The 16,300-nt window shown below is 47.8% G+C and overlaps 1 protein-coding gene across 5 annotated transcripts in view; it reads left to right on the top strand.

Moving 5' to 3' along the window:
- AK8 (adenylate kinase 8) overlaps nt 1-16,300 on the top strand; it is a 151,033-nt gene that overhangs the window by 35,049 nt on the left and 99,684 nt on the right. For 4 of the 5 annotated variants that reach the window (XR_010148806.1, XM_001168661.7, XM_063788114.1 and 1 more), the window contains 2 exons: nt 14,727-14,808; nt 15,389-15,460. Coding sequence is in view for 3 of the 5 variants with exons in the window: in XM_001168661.7 (XP_001168661.3) it covers nt 14,727-14,808; nt 15,389-15,460 (154 nt within the window). In the remaining 2 variants the exon portion in view is untranslated. Of the gene's footprint in view, nt 1-13,018; nt 13,077-14,726; nt 14,809-15,388; nt 15,461-16,300 lie in introns of those variants that run through there. The other variant, XM_054659233.1, reaches the window with a different exon arrangement.

Genomic DNA, 16,300 nt, shown 5'->3' on the forward strand with positions numbered 1-16,300 from the left:
TCACGGTTCCGCAGGCTATAAGAGAAGCATGGTGCTGGCATCTGCTCTGCTTCTGGGGAGGCCTTAGGAAGTTTACCATCACGGCAGAAGGTGAAGGGGGAGCAGGCACATCATGTGGCCAGAGCAGGAGCAAGAGAGAGACAGTGGGAGGGGGAGGCGCCACACACATTTAACCAGATCTCTTGAAAACTCACTATTGTGAAGACAGCACCAAACCATGAGGGACCCGCCCCCATGATCCAAACACCTCCCACCAGGCTCCACCTCTAGCAATGGGGATTACATTTTAATGTGAGATTTGGGTGGGGACACATATCCAAACTATATCACTAAGCAACTCTCAGTGATTTCCCACCCCCTTGTGTCCATGCCTATGTAATCCCCTCCCCTTGAGTGGGGGCAGGACCAGCTGAATATGGCAAAGGTGAGGGGATGTCACTCCTGTGCTACATTATATTATGTAAGAATGTGCCTTAGCAGACCAGGGAGAGATCCTCCTTGCTGGCATGATGAAGTATGCAGCTATGTTGGAGAAGCCCACATGGCTGGTCTCTAGGAACTGCAGGGGCCTCCAGCCCCTAGCAAGCGAGAAACCGGAGCCCTCAGTCATATGGCAGCAAGGAAATGGATTCTGTCAACAATCCAGATGAGCTGGGAAGAGGGTTCTCCCTCAGTCAAGCCTCCAGATGGGAACACAGCCCGGTCAACACCTTGACTGCAGCCTTTGAGACTGAGCAAAGGGCCCAGCTGAGCTGTGCTCAGACTCCTTGAAAACCATGTGATAATAACTGTATTGTCTAAAGTCACTAAGATTGTTATGCAGCAATGGAAAAGGAATACATAGTGCTCTTAACCCCACCCCTTAGCTAGAAAACTGCTCTCATTCCTCAGCCTCAGCTTCAAGTCACTTCCTCAGGGAGGCCTCCCCTGGCCTTGCCCAGCCCCAGATGAGGCCGACCTGCCTGTTACACATGCTCACAGCATTCTGCTCTCCAACTCTGCACTGTCATAGTTAGGAGTAGGAATGCAAGATCTTTCATGTGGTACCTGGCAGAGACTCCATGCTGGGTAAATATTTATAGAATGAATGAATGAATGAATGAACCAGTCAATCAATGAATCAATCAATGCCATTTGGATAACTCCCCAGTTCTGTACCACCATGGCAGTGAAATCTTATCCCAACATGCACATGGCCCAAGGAGGGAAAGGTGTTTAAAATCCAGCAGCCCTATCCAGTCACATCCGGATGCCCTAATAATGGTTTCAACACTAGGAACATACTTGTCTTCAGGCTTCTTTGGGGAGATTGTTTTGGCCAGTGTGCTAGCTTTGTTTTCTGTGAATTTTGGATCTGTTTAGCGACTTCTTCCTTGTATTCTAAAATTATTCCCATCATTAGTGCTTTCAAGTTTCCCATTTGGCCTTGGACTCCTACACCTTGAGAAAGTTCAAGCACTGCACCCTAAGGGTGGAGGTGCCCCCGTGGGACCCCGGGTTCAGGTTTTTGAGAACCAGTCTTCCAATCTGATCTCCTATGCCAGGAGATTTTCTGTCTCCTCCTCCTCTATTCCTCTAATCAACTGTAACAAGAATCAAGCGCCAGGGTGCTTGATTTTAAAGCATTAAGTAAATGTGTAACATAAAAGTGATCACACCTGGTGGATGAATCCCAGTTTGTCTTATCAATGTCTTTTAAAAAGCCATCTACAGAAATCATCCCACAAAAACCTCTTATGAAAAGGGAAACTGAGGCCCAGATGGAGGAAGGAATTTGGTTGACGTCCCACAGGCCAGGTCAGTGTGGCATTTTACAGGCCACCACACAGAGGCTCCTGGCTACCTGACTGGCAGGTCAGGCTTCAGCTGGACTCGGCAGGTTTGTGCCAGGCCTTCTGACAGAGGCATTTTTATGTCACCAGCACCAGACATTTGGAATATCACAGACTGGAAAATATCTGGCAAAGAAAAAAAGAAATGTTTTCATGTATGGATGCCACCCCCACGCCGCTGCAGGGGGCAAAGGAAAGACTTGTGCCCAATTATGACGGCTCGTCATGTGCGGAGAATTTTGTTATTCATCAAAAGGCAGAGGCCTTCACGCACCGGGAATGTGATTTTTATGGGCTCCACACGTGGCTCGGGTTCACATCTGCTGACCTGAGCCGACCCTTGAATATCTGGGCTGGCAGACAGCAGCGAGGGACACTCAGACAGGGACTGGTGTGGACAGCCTGCTCGGGCTGCAGTGCTTTTCTATGTAGAGCGCTCTGTAATTCACAGGCAGGCAGCATGGCCTTAGGTGCTGCGGCGCATGCTCTGAAGTAACAGCTGTCTCACTGTCTGATTAAAATGTGACGATCCAAGCATAGCACTTAGCACTGTGCCCAGCCCGGAGGTCCACTTAGAGTTGATGCTTTTTACATGCTGGATGACTTGGGTGAAGGCCATTTGAGGATCCCTTATGAGTAGAAGTCTGCTACTTCTTCATACCTGGGCTTTGTGTTAGAAAACAGTCCTGGACACTTTCTGGGTGGGTTTATGATCTACCAGCAACATCATGGTGTACTTTTTTTTTGGCGCGATCTCGGCTCACTGCAACCTCCGCCTCCTGGGTTCAAGTGATTCTCCCACCTCAGCCTCCCAAGTAGCTGGGATTGCAGGCGTGTGCCACCACAACTGGCTAATTTTTGTATTTTTAGTAGAGACAGGGTTTCACCATGTTAGCCAGGCTGGTCTCGATCTCCTGACTTCAGGTGATCCACCTGCCTCAGCCTCCCAGATTCCTGGGATTACAGGCATGAGCCACTGTACCTGGCCTGTGGTGCACTTTTGAAACCACCACTCAAGTGAGTTCTATTATATCCCCATACCTGGATGAATGAGAGTGAGCAGTCTTTTCAGTGTAGTGCCTGAGGAAAAAAATCAGTGAAATTTCCGAGCCAGCTGCAGACTGCCTTCCTCATGCCTGTTCACTTGCCTTGTGTGTGCGTGTGTGTGTGTGAGTGTCCACTTGGGATTGAGTCCCACCACTCTGGAGGTTAGGAATGGTTCAAAAGGTTGCCAAGCGAGAGCGTAATGCAAGAAGCCAAGCATGTGAGATGCTCGGTTCACTCCTTTGGAGATGGAGCTGGGCCGTGAGGGAAGGACCTTCAGTGTGACTGCAGCAGGAATTTGCTTTCTTGATGCTTGCTTTGGTTTGAATGTTTGTCCTCTCCAAAACTCATGTTGAACTTTAATCTCCAATGTGGCAGCATTGAGAGCCATAGTACTACCTTTAAGAGGTGACTGGTGCCGGGCACAGTGGCTCACACCTGTAATCCCAGCACTGTGGAAGGCCAAGGCGGGTGGATCACCTGAGGTCAGGAGTTCGAGAACAGCCTGGGCAACATGGTGAAACCCTGTCTCTACTAAAAACACAAAAATTAGCTGGGCATGGTGGCGGGTGCCTGTAGTCCCAGCTACTCAGGAGGCTGAGGCAAGAGAATCGCTTGAACCCGGGAGGCAGAGGTTGCGGTGAGCCGAGATCGCGCCACTGCACTCTAGCCTGGGTGACAGAGCCGAGATCGCGCCACTGCACTCTAGCCTGGGTGACAGAGCGAGGCTCTGTCCCCGCCCCCGGCAAAAAAAATGTTTTCTTTACAATTTACACAGTTTCAGGTATTCTGTCATAAGCCGCAAAAACGGACTAAGACAGTGCTCAACTGGTGGGAGCTACCTCCTCAATCTGCATTCTGTTCACAGTGTCTCCTCTTTCTTCTTCCTTAACTGTGAGGCTCAGAGCCCCTGCCGGAGTCAAAGCGACACTGTGACTAACAAAAGCTAGGCCCGCTGCATCCTCCCCGGTGCTGCTGAGCAGGAGCCTGCGGAGGGATGCTGTCCCCGTCTGCATCCTGGCTAATGCATTCTAGACATCGCCTCTTATTCCCCAGCACCTCTTCGAGAAGTCTTCCTATTCTCCCATCAAAAGCATAGGAAGGAAACAGAGCCTGTCCACCAGGACCCATGATCAGTTAAATGGAATATGAACGGGTCTCTGCTTCAGTGTGTTAAAAGAATGTTACTTTGCCCCATGACTCATTGAGCCTGTGATCATGTTACATTAAAGACAGGAAAGAAGGAAAATGAAGGCCAGAACTAAGCCCAGACACAGTTGGTGAAGAGCAAAATTGGTCCATCAAGATAAGGGTACACATCAGCTGGGCGTGGTGGCTCACGCCTGTAATCCCAGCACCGTGGGAGGCCTAGGTGGGTGGATCTTTTGAGGTCAGGAGTTCGAGACCAGCCTGGCCAACATGGTGAAACCTCATCTCTAGTAAAAATACAAAAATTAGCCAGGTGTGGTGGTGGGCGCCTGTAATCCTAGCTACTTAGGAGGCTGAGGCAGGAGAATCGCTTGAACCCAGGAGGCAGAGTTGCAATGAGCCGAGATCACACCACTGCACTCTCCATCTGGGCGACAGATGGAGACTCAGTCTCAAAAAAAAAAAAATAAAAAAATAATAAGGTACACAGAATGCTCAGCTAGCATTTACTGGCACCTGATATGTGCCGAACACCACGTCACACTGTGATGCATTTTCCCATTGAACCTGCACGACTGTCCTATGATGTTTTCAACAGCTAAGACTTCTGGGGCACCTGCTGTGCACCAGCAAATGTTCTAGGTGGCTCAGAACAGAGGGCTGACAGGAACAGGCAGGTTCTAAGAGCTGCTGTCATTCTACAGATGAGGCCGTAGCACGGGAGCCCCACCCACTGACCCAAAGGAGGGATAAATACATTACCTAAAAGAAAAACTGACCTTCTAGAAATGCATCAGGTTCAAAATGTCTGCTTCTGCATAATCTTCCTCCTGGAGCTAAAGTAAGAATGCCATCATCAAATGCAACACCTGGACCATTCTGAACCTTGACCATGTCCGCAGATCCCTAGAGTCAGGTCTCTGATGCACTTGGGAAGCAAGGTCAGGCCCCCAGCCCCAAAAGTGACTGTACTGGCCGGGGGTGTTTCCTTTACTGAACATGAAATGCAAAATTCTATTTTGTGTTCCCAGGTTGACTCCTCTTAGATCTCATGTAATATCATGGAAATTTGGTTCTTTCACTGTAAAGGGGGAGAGGATGTAGCACACTTTTGACTGTGGAGCCAAAAGTTTAGAATTTACATGGTGGGTTTCTATATTCTTTTTTCCTCCTCTTTGGTCGTAGATTTATGCTTCCCTGCCCATAACATGAGTCAGTATTTTATAGTGGAAACAGTAACAGAGTGGAGGAGCTAGATGCTGGTCCACAGAACCACCAGCTGTTTGTTTTATTTCTCCTTGTGGTGTCATTGGGCTGGCATTAATTACACCACTTTCATCCCACTGACAGTAGGAACACAGGATTTTCTTGCCATTGTTTTGACACTCACGGGTTTATAGATGTCACTTGCCTCCTCCAAGGAGTGCGGTTTTATTGATCCACAGCTCTGCTGAGGCCCTGGCTGTGTGTTCCTGAAATACAGATGCAGTTAGCTTTGCAGGGGATTGGAAGGGGAGGTCTGAGTTCCACTCAGGAAACGTATGGCCCGCATCACGGCGAGGCAGGGCTTCTGAGGGCTTGGTGAGGTGCCAGGCACAGCACAGTGAGCACACCCCCTGTGCCCCCTTATTTGTGGGTGTTTCTGTAAGAGACCCTGATGCTGAGGCGTGGTTGGTTGGTTGGTGTGATATGGGCTTGTTAAGGGCACGTGTGGATCATGTGTCTGCATACGGAGCCGCAGCACTCCATGTGGACAGGAACGCGTGTTCCGATACACTCTGTGGATGTGTGATGCCTCAGATGATCCCTCTCACTGCAGTAGAAGAGGAAAAAGAGATGATCAAATGCAGGACAGGGCCTGAGGTTTGAGCAGACGCAAGCAGACCTTGGAGCAGGAGAGAGTATTGGAGAGGCATGGAGATGATGGGAATGGGACTGGACCCAGAAGTACTGACCACATCACTCCTCTCTTCGCAGGCTAAGCAGAGAGTCAGAGGTGCCAGGTCTGCTCCCGAGAGCTAGCAGGGCACCCACAGCAGAAGGGCAGAGCAGAAGGGGCCAACTCCTCATTCTCTCATTCTTTTTTTTTTTTTTTTTCGAGATGGAGTCTTGCTCTGTCACCCAGGCTGGAGTGCAGTGGCGCAATCTCAGCTCACTGCAACCTCTGCCTCCCAGATTCAAGCGATTCTCCTGCCTCAGTCTCCCGAGTAGCTGGGATTATAGGCGCCCACCACCATGCCCAGATAATTTTTGTATATTTAGTAGAGATGGGGTTTCACCATGTTGGCCAGGATGGTCTCGATCTCTTGACCTCATGATCCACCTGCCTTGGCCTCCCAAAGTGCCGGGATTATAGGCATGAACCACCACGCCTGGCCCGTTCTCCCATTCTTAGGCTGAGTTTGGTCTGTTCTTCAAATGAGTTGTCAACTATGAAAAGCCTGTGTATGCCAGGAGACATTTATTAAGCACCTGCTATCTGCCAGACGTTGTGCCACCACTTTAGGTACATCGTTGCCTGTAACCCTAAACGCTATGAAGTGTAGGTACTATTATCATCATTCCTGTTATACAGATAAGGAAACAGTCACGTGGGCTTCCAGAGGACAGGCAAACTCCCCTCAGAGAGGGCAGCTGGCCAAGTGATGGCAAATGGCGTGAGCCCACCTTGGGGTGAATCCACAGTAGCTGTTAACTCACTAGACCCCTGCATTCTAATTGAAATGTGTCTGTCCCAGCTGGGCATGGTGGCGCACCTGTAATCCCAGCACTTTGGGAGGCCAAGGCAGGAGGATGACTTGAGGCCAGAAGTTTGAGAGCAGCCTGGGCAATATAGTGAGACCCCAGTTTCAAAAAAAGAGAAATGTGTCTGCCCCAAGTCCTCCTTAATTAAAGATCTTCCCTCAGTTCATACCTGGAATGCCAGTTGCTCCTGTTTCCCAGAGATTTGCCTTTTTAAACAATTTTTTTTTATATTAAGTTCTACAAACTTAAGTGGGACTCCTTGGAAATAGGTAGAGAAAAAGAAGATCGTTCACCTTTCTCAAAATTATAATGATAAAACTAGTTAACTTTGGGTCATTTCTTTGTTGCCAGGCACTACACTTGTTTTGTTATTTGTTTTTTCAGAGATGGGGTCCCACTCTGTCACCCAGGCTGAAGTGCAGTGGCACAATTATAGCTCCCTGAAGCCTCGAACTCCCGGACTCAAGTGATCCTTCCACCTCAGCCTCCCAAGAAGCTGGGACTACAGGTGCATGTCACCATGCCTGGCTAACTTTTTGTTTTTTTTTGAGATGGAGTTTTGCTCTTGTTGCCCAGGCTAGAGTGCAGTGGCGCAATCTCAGCTCACTGCAACCTCCACCTCCCAGGTTCAAGCGATTCTCCTGCCTCAGCCTCCCGAGTAGCTGGGATTACAGGCATGCGCCACCATGTCCGGCTAATCTTGTATTTTTAGTAGAGACAGGGTTTCTCCATGTTGATCAGGCTGGTCTCAAACTCTCAACCTCAGGTGATCCACCCACCTCGGCCTCCCAAAGTGCTGGGATTACAGGCGTGGGCCACTGCGCCTGGCCTAATTTTTTATTTTTTTGTAGAAGCGGGGTCTCGCTGTGTTGTCCAGGCTAGTCTAGAACTCCTGGCCTCAAGCAATCCTCCCACCTTGGCCTCCTAAAGTGCTAGGATTATGGGCATGAGCCACGGTGCCTGGTCTGTTTGTTTATAATCCTCGTTTAATTATTTCATCAACCGTGAGCTAGATTTTGATTATTCACATTGTGCAGAGGAGAATGAGGCCAGAGGGGATGAAGTGACTGGTTGAAAGTCACACATTGGCTGTGGCACAGGTCATCTGGTTCCAAAGCCACTGCTGCCGTTACAAGAAACTGATACTTTCCAGGGCTAATCTTGTTTCTAGACAGGTGGGTCTACACCACAGACATGGTCTAAAGTGTTTGAGGGGAATGGGCCCTGGATGCTGGGTTATCCGTGTCTGTTACTTTCATCTAAAGCACATTATGTCTGACTTGGAGAACTACATGTGAACCTCCAAAGTGAGTTATCTCTGCAGGGGGCTATCTTGGGGCCAACCTCAGAGCTGGGGTAGACTGGTGTATCTGGGGACAGAACAATTTGTTCTTCAAACTGTGTCTTCTTCCATGGAATGGCTTCAAGGGCACCATAGATACTTGATATGAATTTAAAATTTTTTTAACTATTTAGGAACTAATAAAAACCCTCTTGAAGCTGGGCGCAGTGGCTCATGCCTGTAATCCCAGCACTTTGGGCAGCTAAGGCGGGTGGATCATGAGGTCAGGAGATCGAGACCATCCTGGCTAACACGGTGAAACCCCGTCTCTACTAAAAAATATAAAACATTAGCTGGGCGTAGTGGCATGCGCCTGTAGTCCCAGCTACTTGGGAGGCTGAGGCAGGAGAATCACTTGAACCCGGGAGGAGAAGGTCGCAGTGAGCCGAGATCATGCCGTTGCACTCCAGCAGTCTGGGCGACAGAGTGGGACTCCGTCTCAAAAAAAAAAAAAAAAAAAAAGGCACCTCTTGAATGCCTGCATTTGGGCTTTACCAGGTTTTCATACCCTAGAGATCACTGGCCTGTAGGCTGCACATCTAGGAGTAATGATATCCCCGCATCTGCACGTTTGTATAAAAATACCACGCATGTATCATTGATTATCAAGGGTGGAATTCAACTCTGTTTAGAAAAATCACTCCTGCATATTTCGGCGTTGTAAGAGCATAATCACTGTTAGGCTGCCCAGAAAAAGGTCAGGCAAAGCCCTGGGCACACCTCACCTTGATCAGGTGGAGGAATCAGAGCAAGTTAAGGGGTAACGGGTTCCTGCTACAGTCATACATGTGGAATGTGGAATACTAACGTTCCGTGTTCAGTGCATTCCACGTTCAGTGCTAACAGGGGTTGCATATTGTTTGGGATTCAACTTTGAGATAAAAATTCTTGCTAGTCATCTTTCAGGTGAGTTGAATATGGACGGCATCCTAGGGTTCTGTGGCAGGCTAAGGTTTTTATGTTTTTGTATAAACCAAAGTAACTGCTCCTGGGACAGTGTGATGTCAAATTTTTTTATGTTCATCAAGGTAGTGTCATTGTTCTCACCGATTGGCTTTAGAACATATCACTGTCCCAAACTGGATCTTTTAAGATGCATTTCCTTCCTGGCTGACAGAATCTCTCTCCTCTATGTTGGGAAACCACATAGTATTTCATTAGGCAGCGTTGGGCCTGCGGTGCCTCTTGTGAGGCTTGCCCTGGTTCAGACTTGGAACTGAGCGAAACTGATTTATCGAGTCCAAGTCTTCAGCCTCAGCTTGCCTCGTTGGGACTGCAGAGAGTGAGCATGCAGCTCCAGGGAACGCCTCCGGTGGAGTCTGCAGTCGGAGCTGCGAGCCAGATCAGGGGCAGGACTGGGGAAAACACCCAGGGAGCCCCACGCTCTGGTCCTGGGAGGAGAGGGGAGGAGCGGAAAGGCAACGCATCAAAAAGGCAGAGGCCCAGAGGGCAACAGAGCCTTCCCATGTGAAGTTGCTAATTGCGCTTTAATAATAGTCAGGAGGGCAAAAGAGGCCAGTGTTCGCACAAAGCCGGACGGCTCGTGCCGCATCAGGCCGCGCTCTGCTGGGCCTCGCCAAGTTCCCCAGGCTGGCTGGCTTCTTTTCTTTGCTTTTTTTTCATCTGTGACATCTGCTCAGTGCTTGTCCCTCCTGTGATACCATACCCCTCGCAGCTGTGCAGACCTCCAGCTCTGCACTGGTGCCTGGAGTGCCCTGAGCATACGGCCTTTTTGATGTGTGATAAAACAGAACCAAGCCACGGGGGTACGGTGAGCGAAGGCATCAGAATATCAATTAACCTGCTCTGAACAAAGCTGCAGCTCAGAGTGGAATAGACATTTCACTGAAGTGTCAGGAAGATGGATAATGTATTCTAATTAGGGATTGACTGATACCTCCACATCCAGCCACTCCTGGACGTGAGACCCGCGAACCTCGCAACACCGGCTTGTTGGGAATGTCTTAATGTCCCATCATGGCAGTTGTCGGGTGCTATTTACTGATTTATGACTTCTTGCTTTGCCAGAATTTGTAGCCATTAAAGTCCTCCCAGCCAAAATTGCTGCTTCCCTGTGAACGTGCAGCCCATTTTGCAGCTGGGCAAATAACCCCTTTAAATGCAAGAGCTCTGGGAAAGATCTTTTCTGAGCACCAAGCCTGCAGCTTTCATCTTGAGGATGCCGTAGGACAGACCCGCCTTCAACAGAGGTTTGGTCAAGGCGCCCTCCCTTCCAGGTGGACCAGTGTGGACCAGCATGGGCTGGCGCAGGGAGGAAGAGCCTCCATGGCTGCCTTCTCCGTACAGTGGGGGGCGGCTCTAATGGGGCCTGGGTGCTGCTCGAGGGCTTCCTCGGGGACCTTGTTTCTTAGTCCCCAGGTGATTGTACCGTTTCCCCAGCTCAGAGCAGACCTGGAGCGCTGGTGGCCTAGGGCTCACTCCAGAGCCCCCCACCTTCTTCTTTTTAGATTTTCACATCTGCACCAGAATGACACTCCAGTGAGGCCAGGCTAATTAGGGAGATGTTCCTCATTTTGCTGCACTTTTCCTGTGTAATTGGAAGTCCCGCTTTCTCCAGTGAAAAGTCAGTGAGAGCTGTTCCCCTGAATAGTTCTAAAAGCTTTGGACCACATACTGATATCTGCTGCAAATTTATGGGTGAGATTATAATGATTGCTCAGTAATGCAATATTAAAAGCAGAGGCCTTTCTCAGTGCTGAGCAAAGATGGAGTTCCAACCTTCCAGCTTCAAAAAGGGACTAAAACAGAATTACCAGCCCTTGTACTAGAAGCAGCAATCAGTGGGCTCACAATCCCTCCCCGTCCAAATAAAGGAAAAATAAGGGGGTATGAATTTAGCTAAAGTTCAGAAAATGTTGGTTTGGCTTCCAGAACTGTGAGGGAGCTGTCAGATGCTGCGTCTCCTGGTTCTGCTGGTGTTGCTCACGTCTGTAGATGTTTGCTCTTTCTAAGAGCTGCAGCCCGGCGCTTGGCTGGCTATAACAAGGACTTGAGGGAGCAAAAGACTGTTAAAAGTTGTTTTTGCACTTTTGCTTCATTAGTTCTAGAAACCAGGGGTTCCGTGGCTGTGAGTCTTCCTGTATAATTCAAGAAATTAATGAAAGCTTGCTGGATTTTTCCAACAGTCTTTAGGCTGTAAATTTGTTTAGGTTTTTTTTTTTTTTTAAACTGGAGGCTACTGGAACCTAAATATTTTAATATTGAAGAAATGCAGGCCTTTTTTTTTTTTTTTTTTTTCAGAGACAAGGTCTCACTGTGTCACCCAGGCTGGAGTGCAATAGCAGGATCATAGCTCACTGCAGCCTCAAATTCCTGGGCTAAGGGGATCTTTCTGCCTCAGCCTCCCAAGTAGCTGGGACTACAGGTGTGCACCAACGCGCCTGGCTAATTTTTAAAAATCTTTTTTGGTAGAGTAGGGGGGTCTCACTATGTTGCCCAGGCTGGTTTGAAATTTCTGGCATCCAGCGATCCTCCTGCCTTGGCCTCCTAAAGTGCTGGGATTTCAGGCATGAGCCACTGCACCCAGACCACCTTTTGGTTTGTTTTTAAAGAAAGACATCTTTTACAGTCGCCCACACTGTGTCTGTCGATCAGGTGATGTGGACGTGAGTGACCTGGAGGCTGAGTCCATCCATGTCAGTCCATCATCTGACCTTAGAGCAACTGAGTCTCACAGTGGCTGAGAGGGAGGGCTCTACAGCAAGCGGGGGCTCCCAGCGTTGACTCCCAGTTGCCTGACCCCGCTTCCTACAAAATGGAGACTTAAAGCAATTCGCTGCTTTCTTTCAGTCTCTTCCAAAGCTCCCTTTACTAATTTACCTGGACATCAAGTCTAAAGCATTACATTGTGTGTGTGTGTGTGTGTGTGTGTGTGTGTGTGTAACTCTAGACTCACGGGACTTGAAAGGACTTTAGAAATTGTTTATTGTGAACATTGCTGAGGGACATAAAAAGCAACTTAAGCACATGAGACAATAACGCATTGACTTGATAGTGTAAAAATGTCAGTTTATCGTGAATTGATCTACACATTTAATGTTGTTCCAAAATCCTAGTGGAATTTCTATTTGGGAACTTGACAACATATTTTTAATGTTTACCTGAAAGATCTTGCTTTGAAAAAAAAAAAAGAAGGGAAAGCGTATTTTACTAGACATTATGATAACTTATAAAACAACAATTTAAACAGTTAAATAAAAAGAATTTAACAATCTACAGGCAGAAAGAGGCCAGAGCCAATGTCGTATCAGCATTTAGACTGTGATAAGTGTCCTCAGAGGGGAAAAGATAGGCTGTATTGTGGGTGAGTTTGGAACAGGTGGTGAGCCATAAGGAAACAGAGTAGATCACAGCCCTATAATATTCGCACACTGGAATGCAGCCCTATTACACAAATCATTACTATTTACATGTAAAGAGTAAAAACACAAGAACACAATTTAAAGGCAAGTGAATATGTATCGGCTTTTGCAGGGGGGAGGGTGTTTTATGCATCCACACAATGCCAGAATCCAAAGACGAAAGCAGTGATTGATTTGGCCACAAACTGGTGTGTTGAAAGCAACACCACACACAAAATGAAAAGGCTGCAAGACAAACTGCTGAAAATATTGGCAACATAGTTTGCCTCAAAGGGTTTGTGGTAGTGTTTGCCAAATGGGTTCTTAATATGTAAAGAGCTGTTGTCAATAAATAAAAGGATGAAACCCCAAGGGGAAAGTAGATAGATGACACAAATGGACATTTTGGAAAAGAAAAAAAAAATCCAAATAGCTAACAAACATACTGAAAAAATACTGAACCTCATTAATGATCAAAGAAATGTAAATTAAAGCAGCAGTGGTATACTGTATTTTGCTGGACAGATTTTTTTCCCCTAGATAATGCCCAACATTGGCAGAGATGCAAGGAAACAGATGCTTTGCCATTGGATTCATAAACTGGTGAGCCATTTTGTGGAGCGATGTGGCAAAATGTATCAAAAGTCATAAAAGAAGGTATCAACTTTTAGAAATTTATCTGAGGATGTTTGATAGGCATCGAGATGCATATACAACATTGTTTATAATGGTGGAAAACTGGAGTCAAACTGAGCAATATGAGCAACAATATGGGATCAGTTAACATCAAGTCAATTCATACAATACCAGGCAGCTGTGAAAACTTCTATGCAAGGAGCACTTTGTGACATGGGAAAACGTTCATGAAATGTTTTTGCTAGAAAAGAACAGATTACCAAACAGTGTGTACAGTGTGGTTCCCCTCCCCACAACCCCCAGCCACCGGGAAAAAAGGTATCTGCACTTGCTGCTTGGAAGGAGATATACCAGAATGTTGACAGTGGCTTGTTTGGGTCTGAGGTGTTACCAGTGACTCTTATTATTATTTCAGCTTTTCAATATTTTCCACACAGTGTACAATGATTGTATATTACTTTCACAATTGGATTTAAAGAGTTAGTAAAGGCCAGGCACAGTGGCTCACGCCAGTAATCCCAGCACTAGGGAGGCTGAGGCAGGAGGATTGCTCGAGCCCAGGAGTTCAAGACCAGCCTAGGCAACGTAGCAAGACTCTATCTCTATAAATAAATAGTAAAAATAAACCTCTAAACCAGTTCCCTAGCTGTACCATGAGGGGGCTGATGGGTGAGGAATTTCAATCCTGTAACAAGTTAGCCGCAGAGTAGAAACTGGAATTATCGTCCAGGGTTTTTTTTTTTTAAGAAAAGTGGGGTGTTCCTGCAGATATATGGGGCAGAAAATGGAAACAAAAGCGGGGTTTTGTTTTCACCCTGGTCTCAGGAATCTCTCAGAAACTGTCTTTAGGAAATTATCCAAAATGTGGAAAGCGCTGGATGCACAAAGATGTTCATTGAGGTATTATCTATGATAGTGAACACTGCCCGCAGTTGAAATGTTCATTTGTGGACATAATTAAGTGGCTGTGTACATTCTCTTGGTGGGACATTGCACAGCCGTTGATAATGTGGACAATGAGGAGCCGTGCAGATATGAAGAGATGCTTGTGGTCGCTATTGTGTGGTAGAAAAAAATCAAGATGTAGGCCAGGTGCAGTGGCTCACGCCTGTAATCCCAGCACTTTGGGAGGCCAAGGTGGGCAGATCACCTGAGGTCAAGAGTTTGAGACCAGCCTGGCTAACATGGTGAAACTCTGTTTCTACTAAAAATACAAAAAATTAGCCGGGCGTGGTGGCACACGCCTGTAATCCCAGCTACTTGGGAGGCTGAGGCAGGAGAATTGCTTGAACCCAGGAGGCGGAGGTTGCAGTGCGCCGAGATTGTGCCATTGCACTCCAGATTGGGCAACTAGAGTGAAACTCCGTCTCAAAAAAAAAAAAAACAAGATGTAAAATATATATGTTATGATTATAATCACCAAGATATGATTCGGAAGGGAATATAATAATATATTACAAAGTAGTTTTTAAAGAAGGGTGAGGTAGCTATCAGAAACATTTTTTTTTTGTCTTAAAAGTTCTAGTCTTTCTATAAAGCTATTATATTCCTTTTAAAATAATTCCAAAAAATCTAAAACTCAAAACAGATGAGCACCTCTCTGAATCTTCTGTCTAGGGCTGGATTCTGGATGGCATCCCTGAGACGCGTGAGCAGGCTCTGAGGATCCAGACCCTGGGGATCACACCCAGACACGTCAGTGAGTAGCTCCCAAGGGTCCCCCACCTGCCAGAGCTGCAGCCCCAAGGGGTGGCCAGTGAGCGCCCCACTCATGCTGCCTGCTCCTGACCTCAGCCCAGGCACCGTCTGAGACCCAGCAAGGAAGAGGACAGCACAACTGAATTTTTCACAGAGCTAAATATATTCAGGGCTGGTTCTTAAGAAAAGTGGGGTTTTGTTTTCAGCCTGGCGATTCCTTGTCTCAGGAAGGAAATGCATATTCTATGCATAGCATAGAATGCTATGCAAGCATTTAGTGCGCACAGAGATGCCCATTGTGGCGTTATCTGTGACGAGGGAAATTGTTAACAGGCAGAACTTTCCGTCACGGGCCGTGCTCTGTCGTCACGGGCCGTGCTCTGTCCCGACGTTACGCTGTTTGTGTTTGGGTGCGAGAAGACCTTTCTCTTAGGAATTCACGGGGATGGGAGATGATTGTTGTTTTAATGTCATTATACAGAAAAGCAAAAAACCTAAAGCAAGTATTGGTCCGTGATATTCAAATGTGTGGCACCCGCTGCCCGACATGCCTGGTTTTGCTCCTTTTCTTCTCTGCCCAGTCGTGCTGAGTGCTCCAGACACGGTCCTGATCGAGAGAAACTTGGGGAAGAGAATCGACCCTCAAACTGGAGGTATGGCTGCGGCCACCCCCACCCAGCCCCATGGGGTTTCAGAGTCCATAGTGATGACAGCCCGTCTACCATTTCCTGACCTCGCATTCTGCTCTGGGCACCCACAGAGGGACACGAGGAAGGCTGCCACAGGCTGGGCTCTGAGCTGGAAGACACTGGCAAGGGTACATTCTGGTAGATGAGGAAATGGAGGCCTGTGTAGGCTACAGGAGGAGACTTTCTTGTGGCAGAACCAGAATAGAGTGTGGGGGGTCATGCCGGGCACCTGGGCTTGGGGCCCACACAGGAGCCAGGGGACATGTCTGCCTCTCCCTGGGACAAATTATGTGCCCCCCTGACACCCCTCATTCTTTGGTATGTATACAGGAGAGAGAGGCATGAGCATTACCTGGGAGAATTGGCAGGTGTTGCAGGGGACGGGGCCCTTGAACTGGGCCTTGAAGACCAGGGAGTTCAGCAAGGGGCTGGCGGGAGGATGCGGGGAGACGGGACTGCCCTTGATCGTCCGGACCTCGCGCTGTGGTGGCAGATAAAGCTGGGTTTGTGGATCCCTAACTCTGCCCCTTTCTGGCTGTAGACATGGGATACCTGAGACTCAGTTTTCTTATCTGTACTTGAGGATGAAAATACCAACCTAATGGGTGATGGGATGGCTGTGAGGATGAAATGGGAGTCTGCAGGTGCCTATCAGAGTGCCTGGCACAGAGTAAGTGCTCAGAAGTTCACGGCAGCCCTTGCCCTGGGTCCTGTTCTTATATTGTAACAAGAATAATAGTTAAGAGCAGGCTCAGAGTAGCTGGAAGTGCTGGTGTTGAGCAACGGTGTCCTGCCGTGGTCAGC

Source organism: Pan troglodytes, chromosome 11 (genome assembly GCF_028858775.2).
Source record: "Pan troglodytes isolate AG18354 chromosome 11, NHGRI_mPanTro3-v2.0_pri, whole genome shotgun sequence".
NCBI classification, from domain to species: Eukaryota; Metazoa; Chordata; class Mammalia; order Primates; family Hominidae; genus Pan; species Pan troglodytes.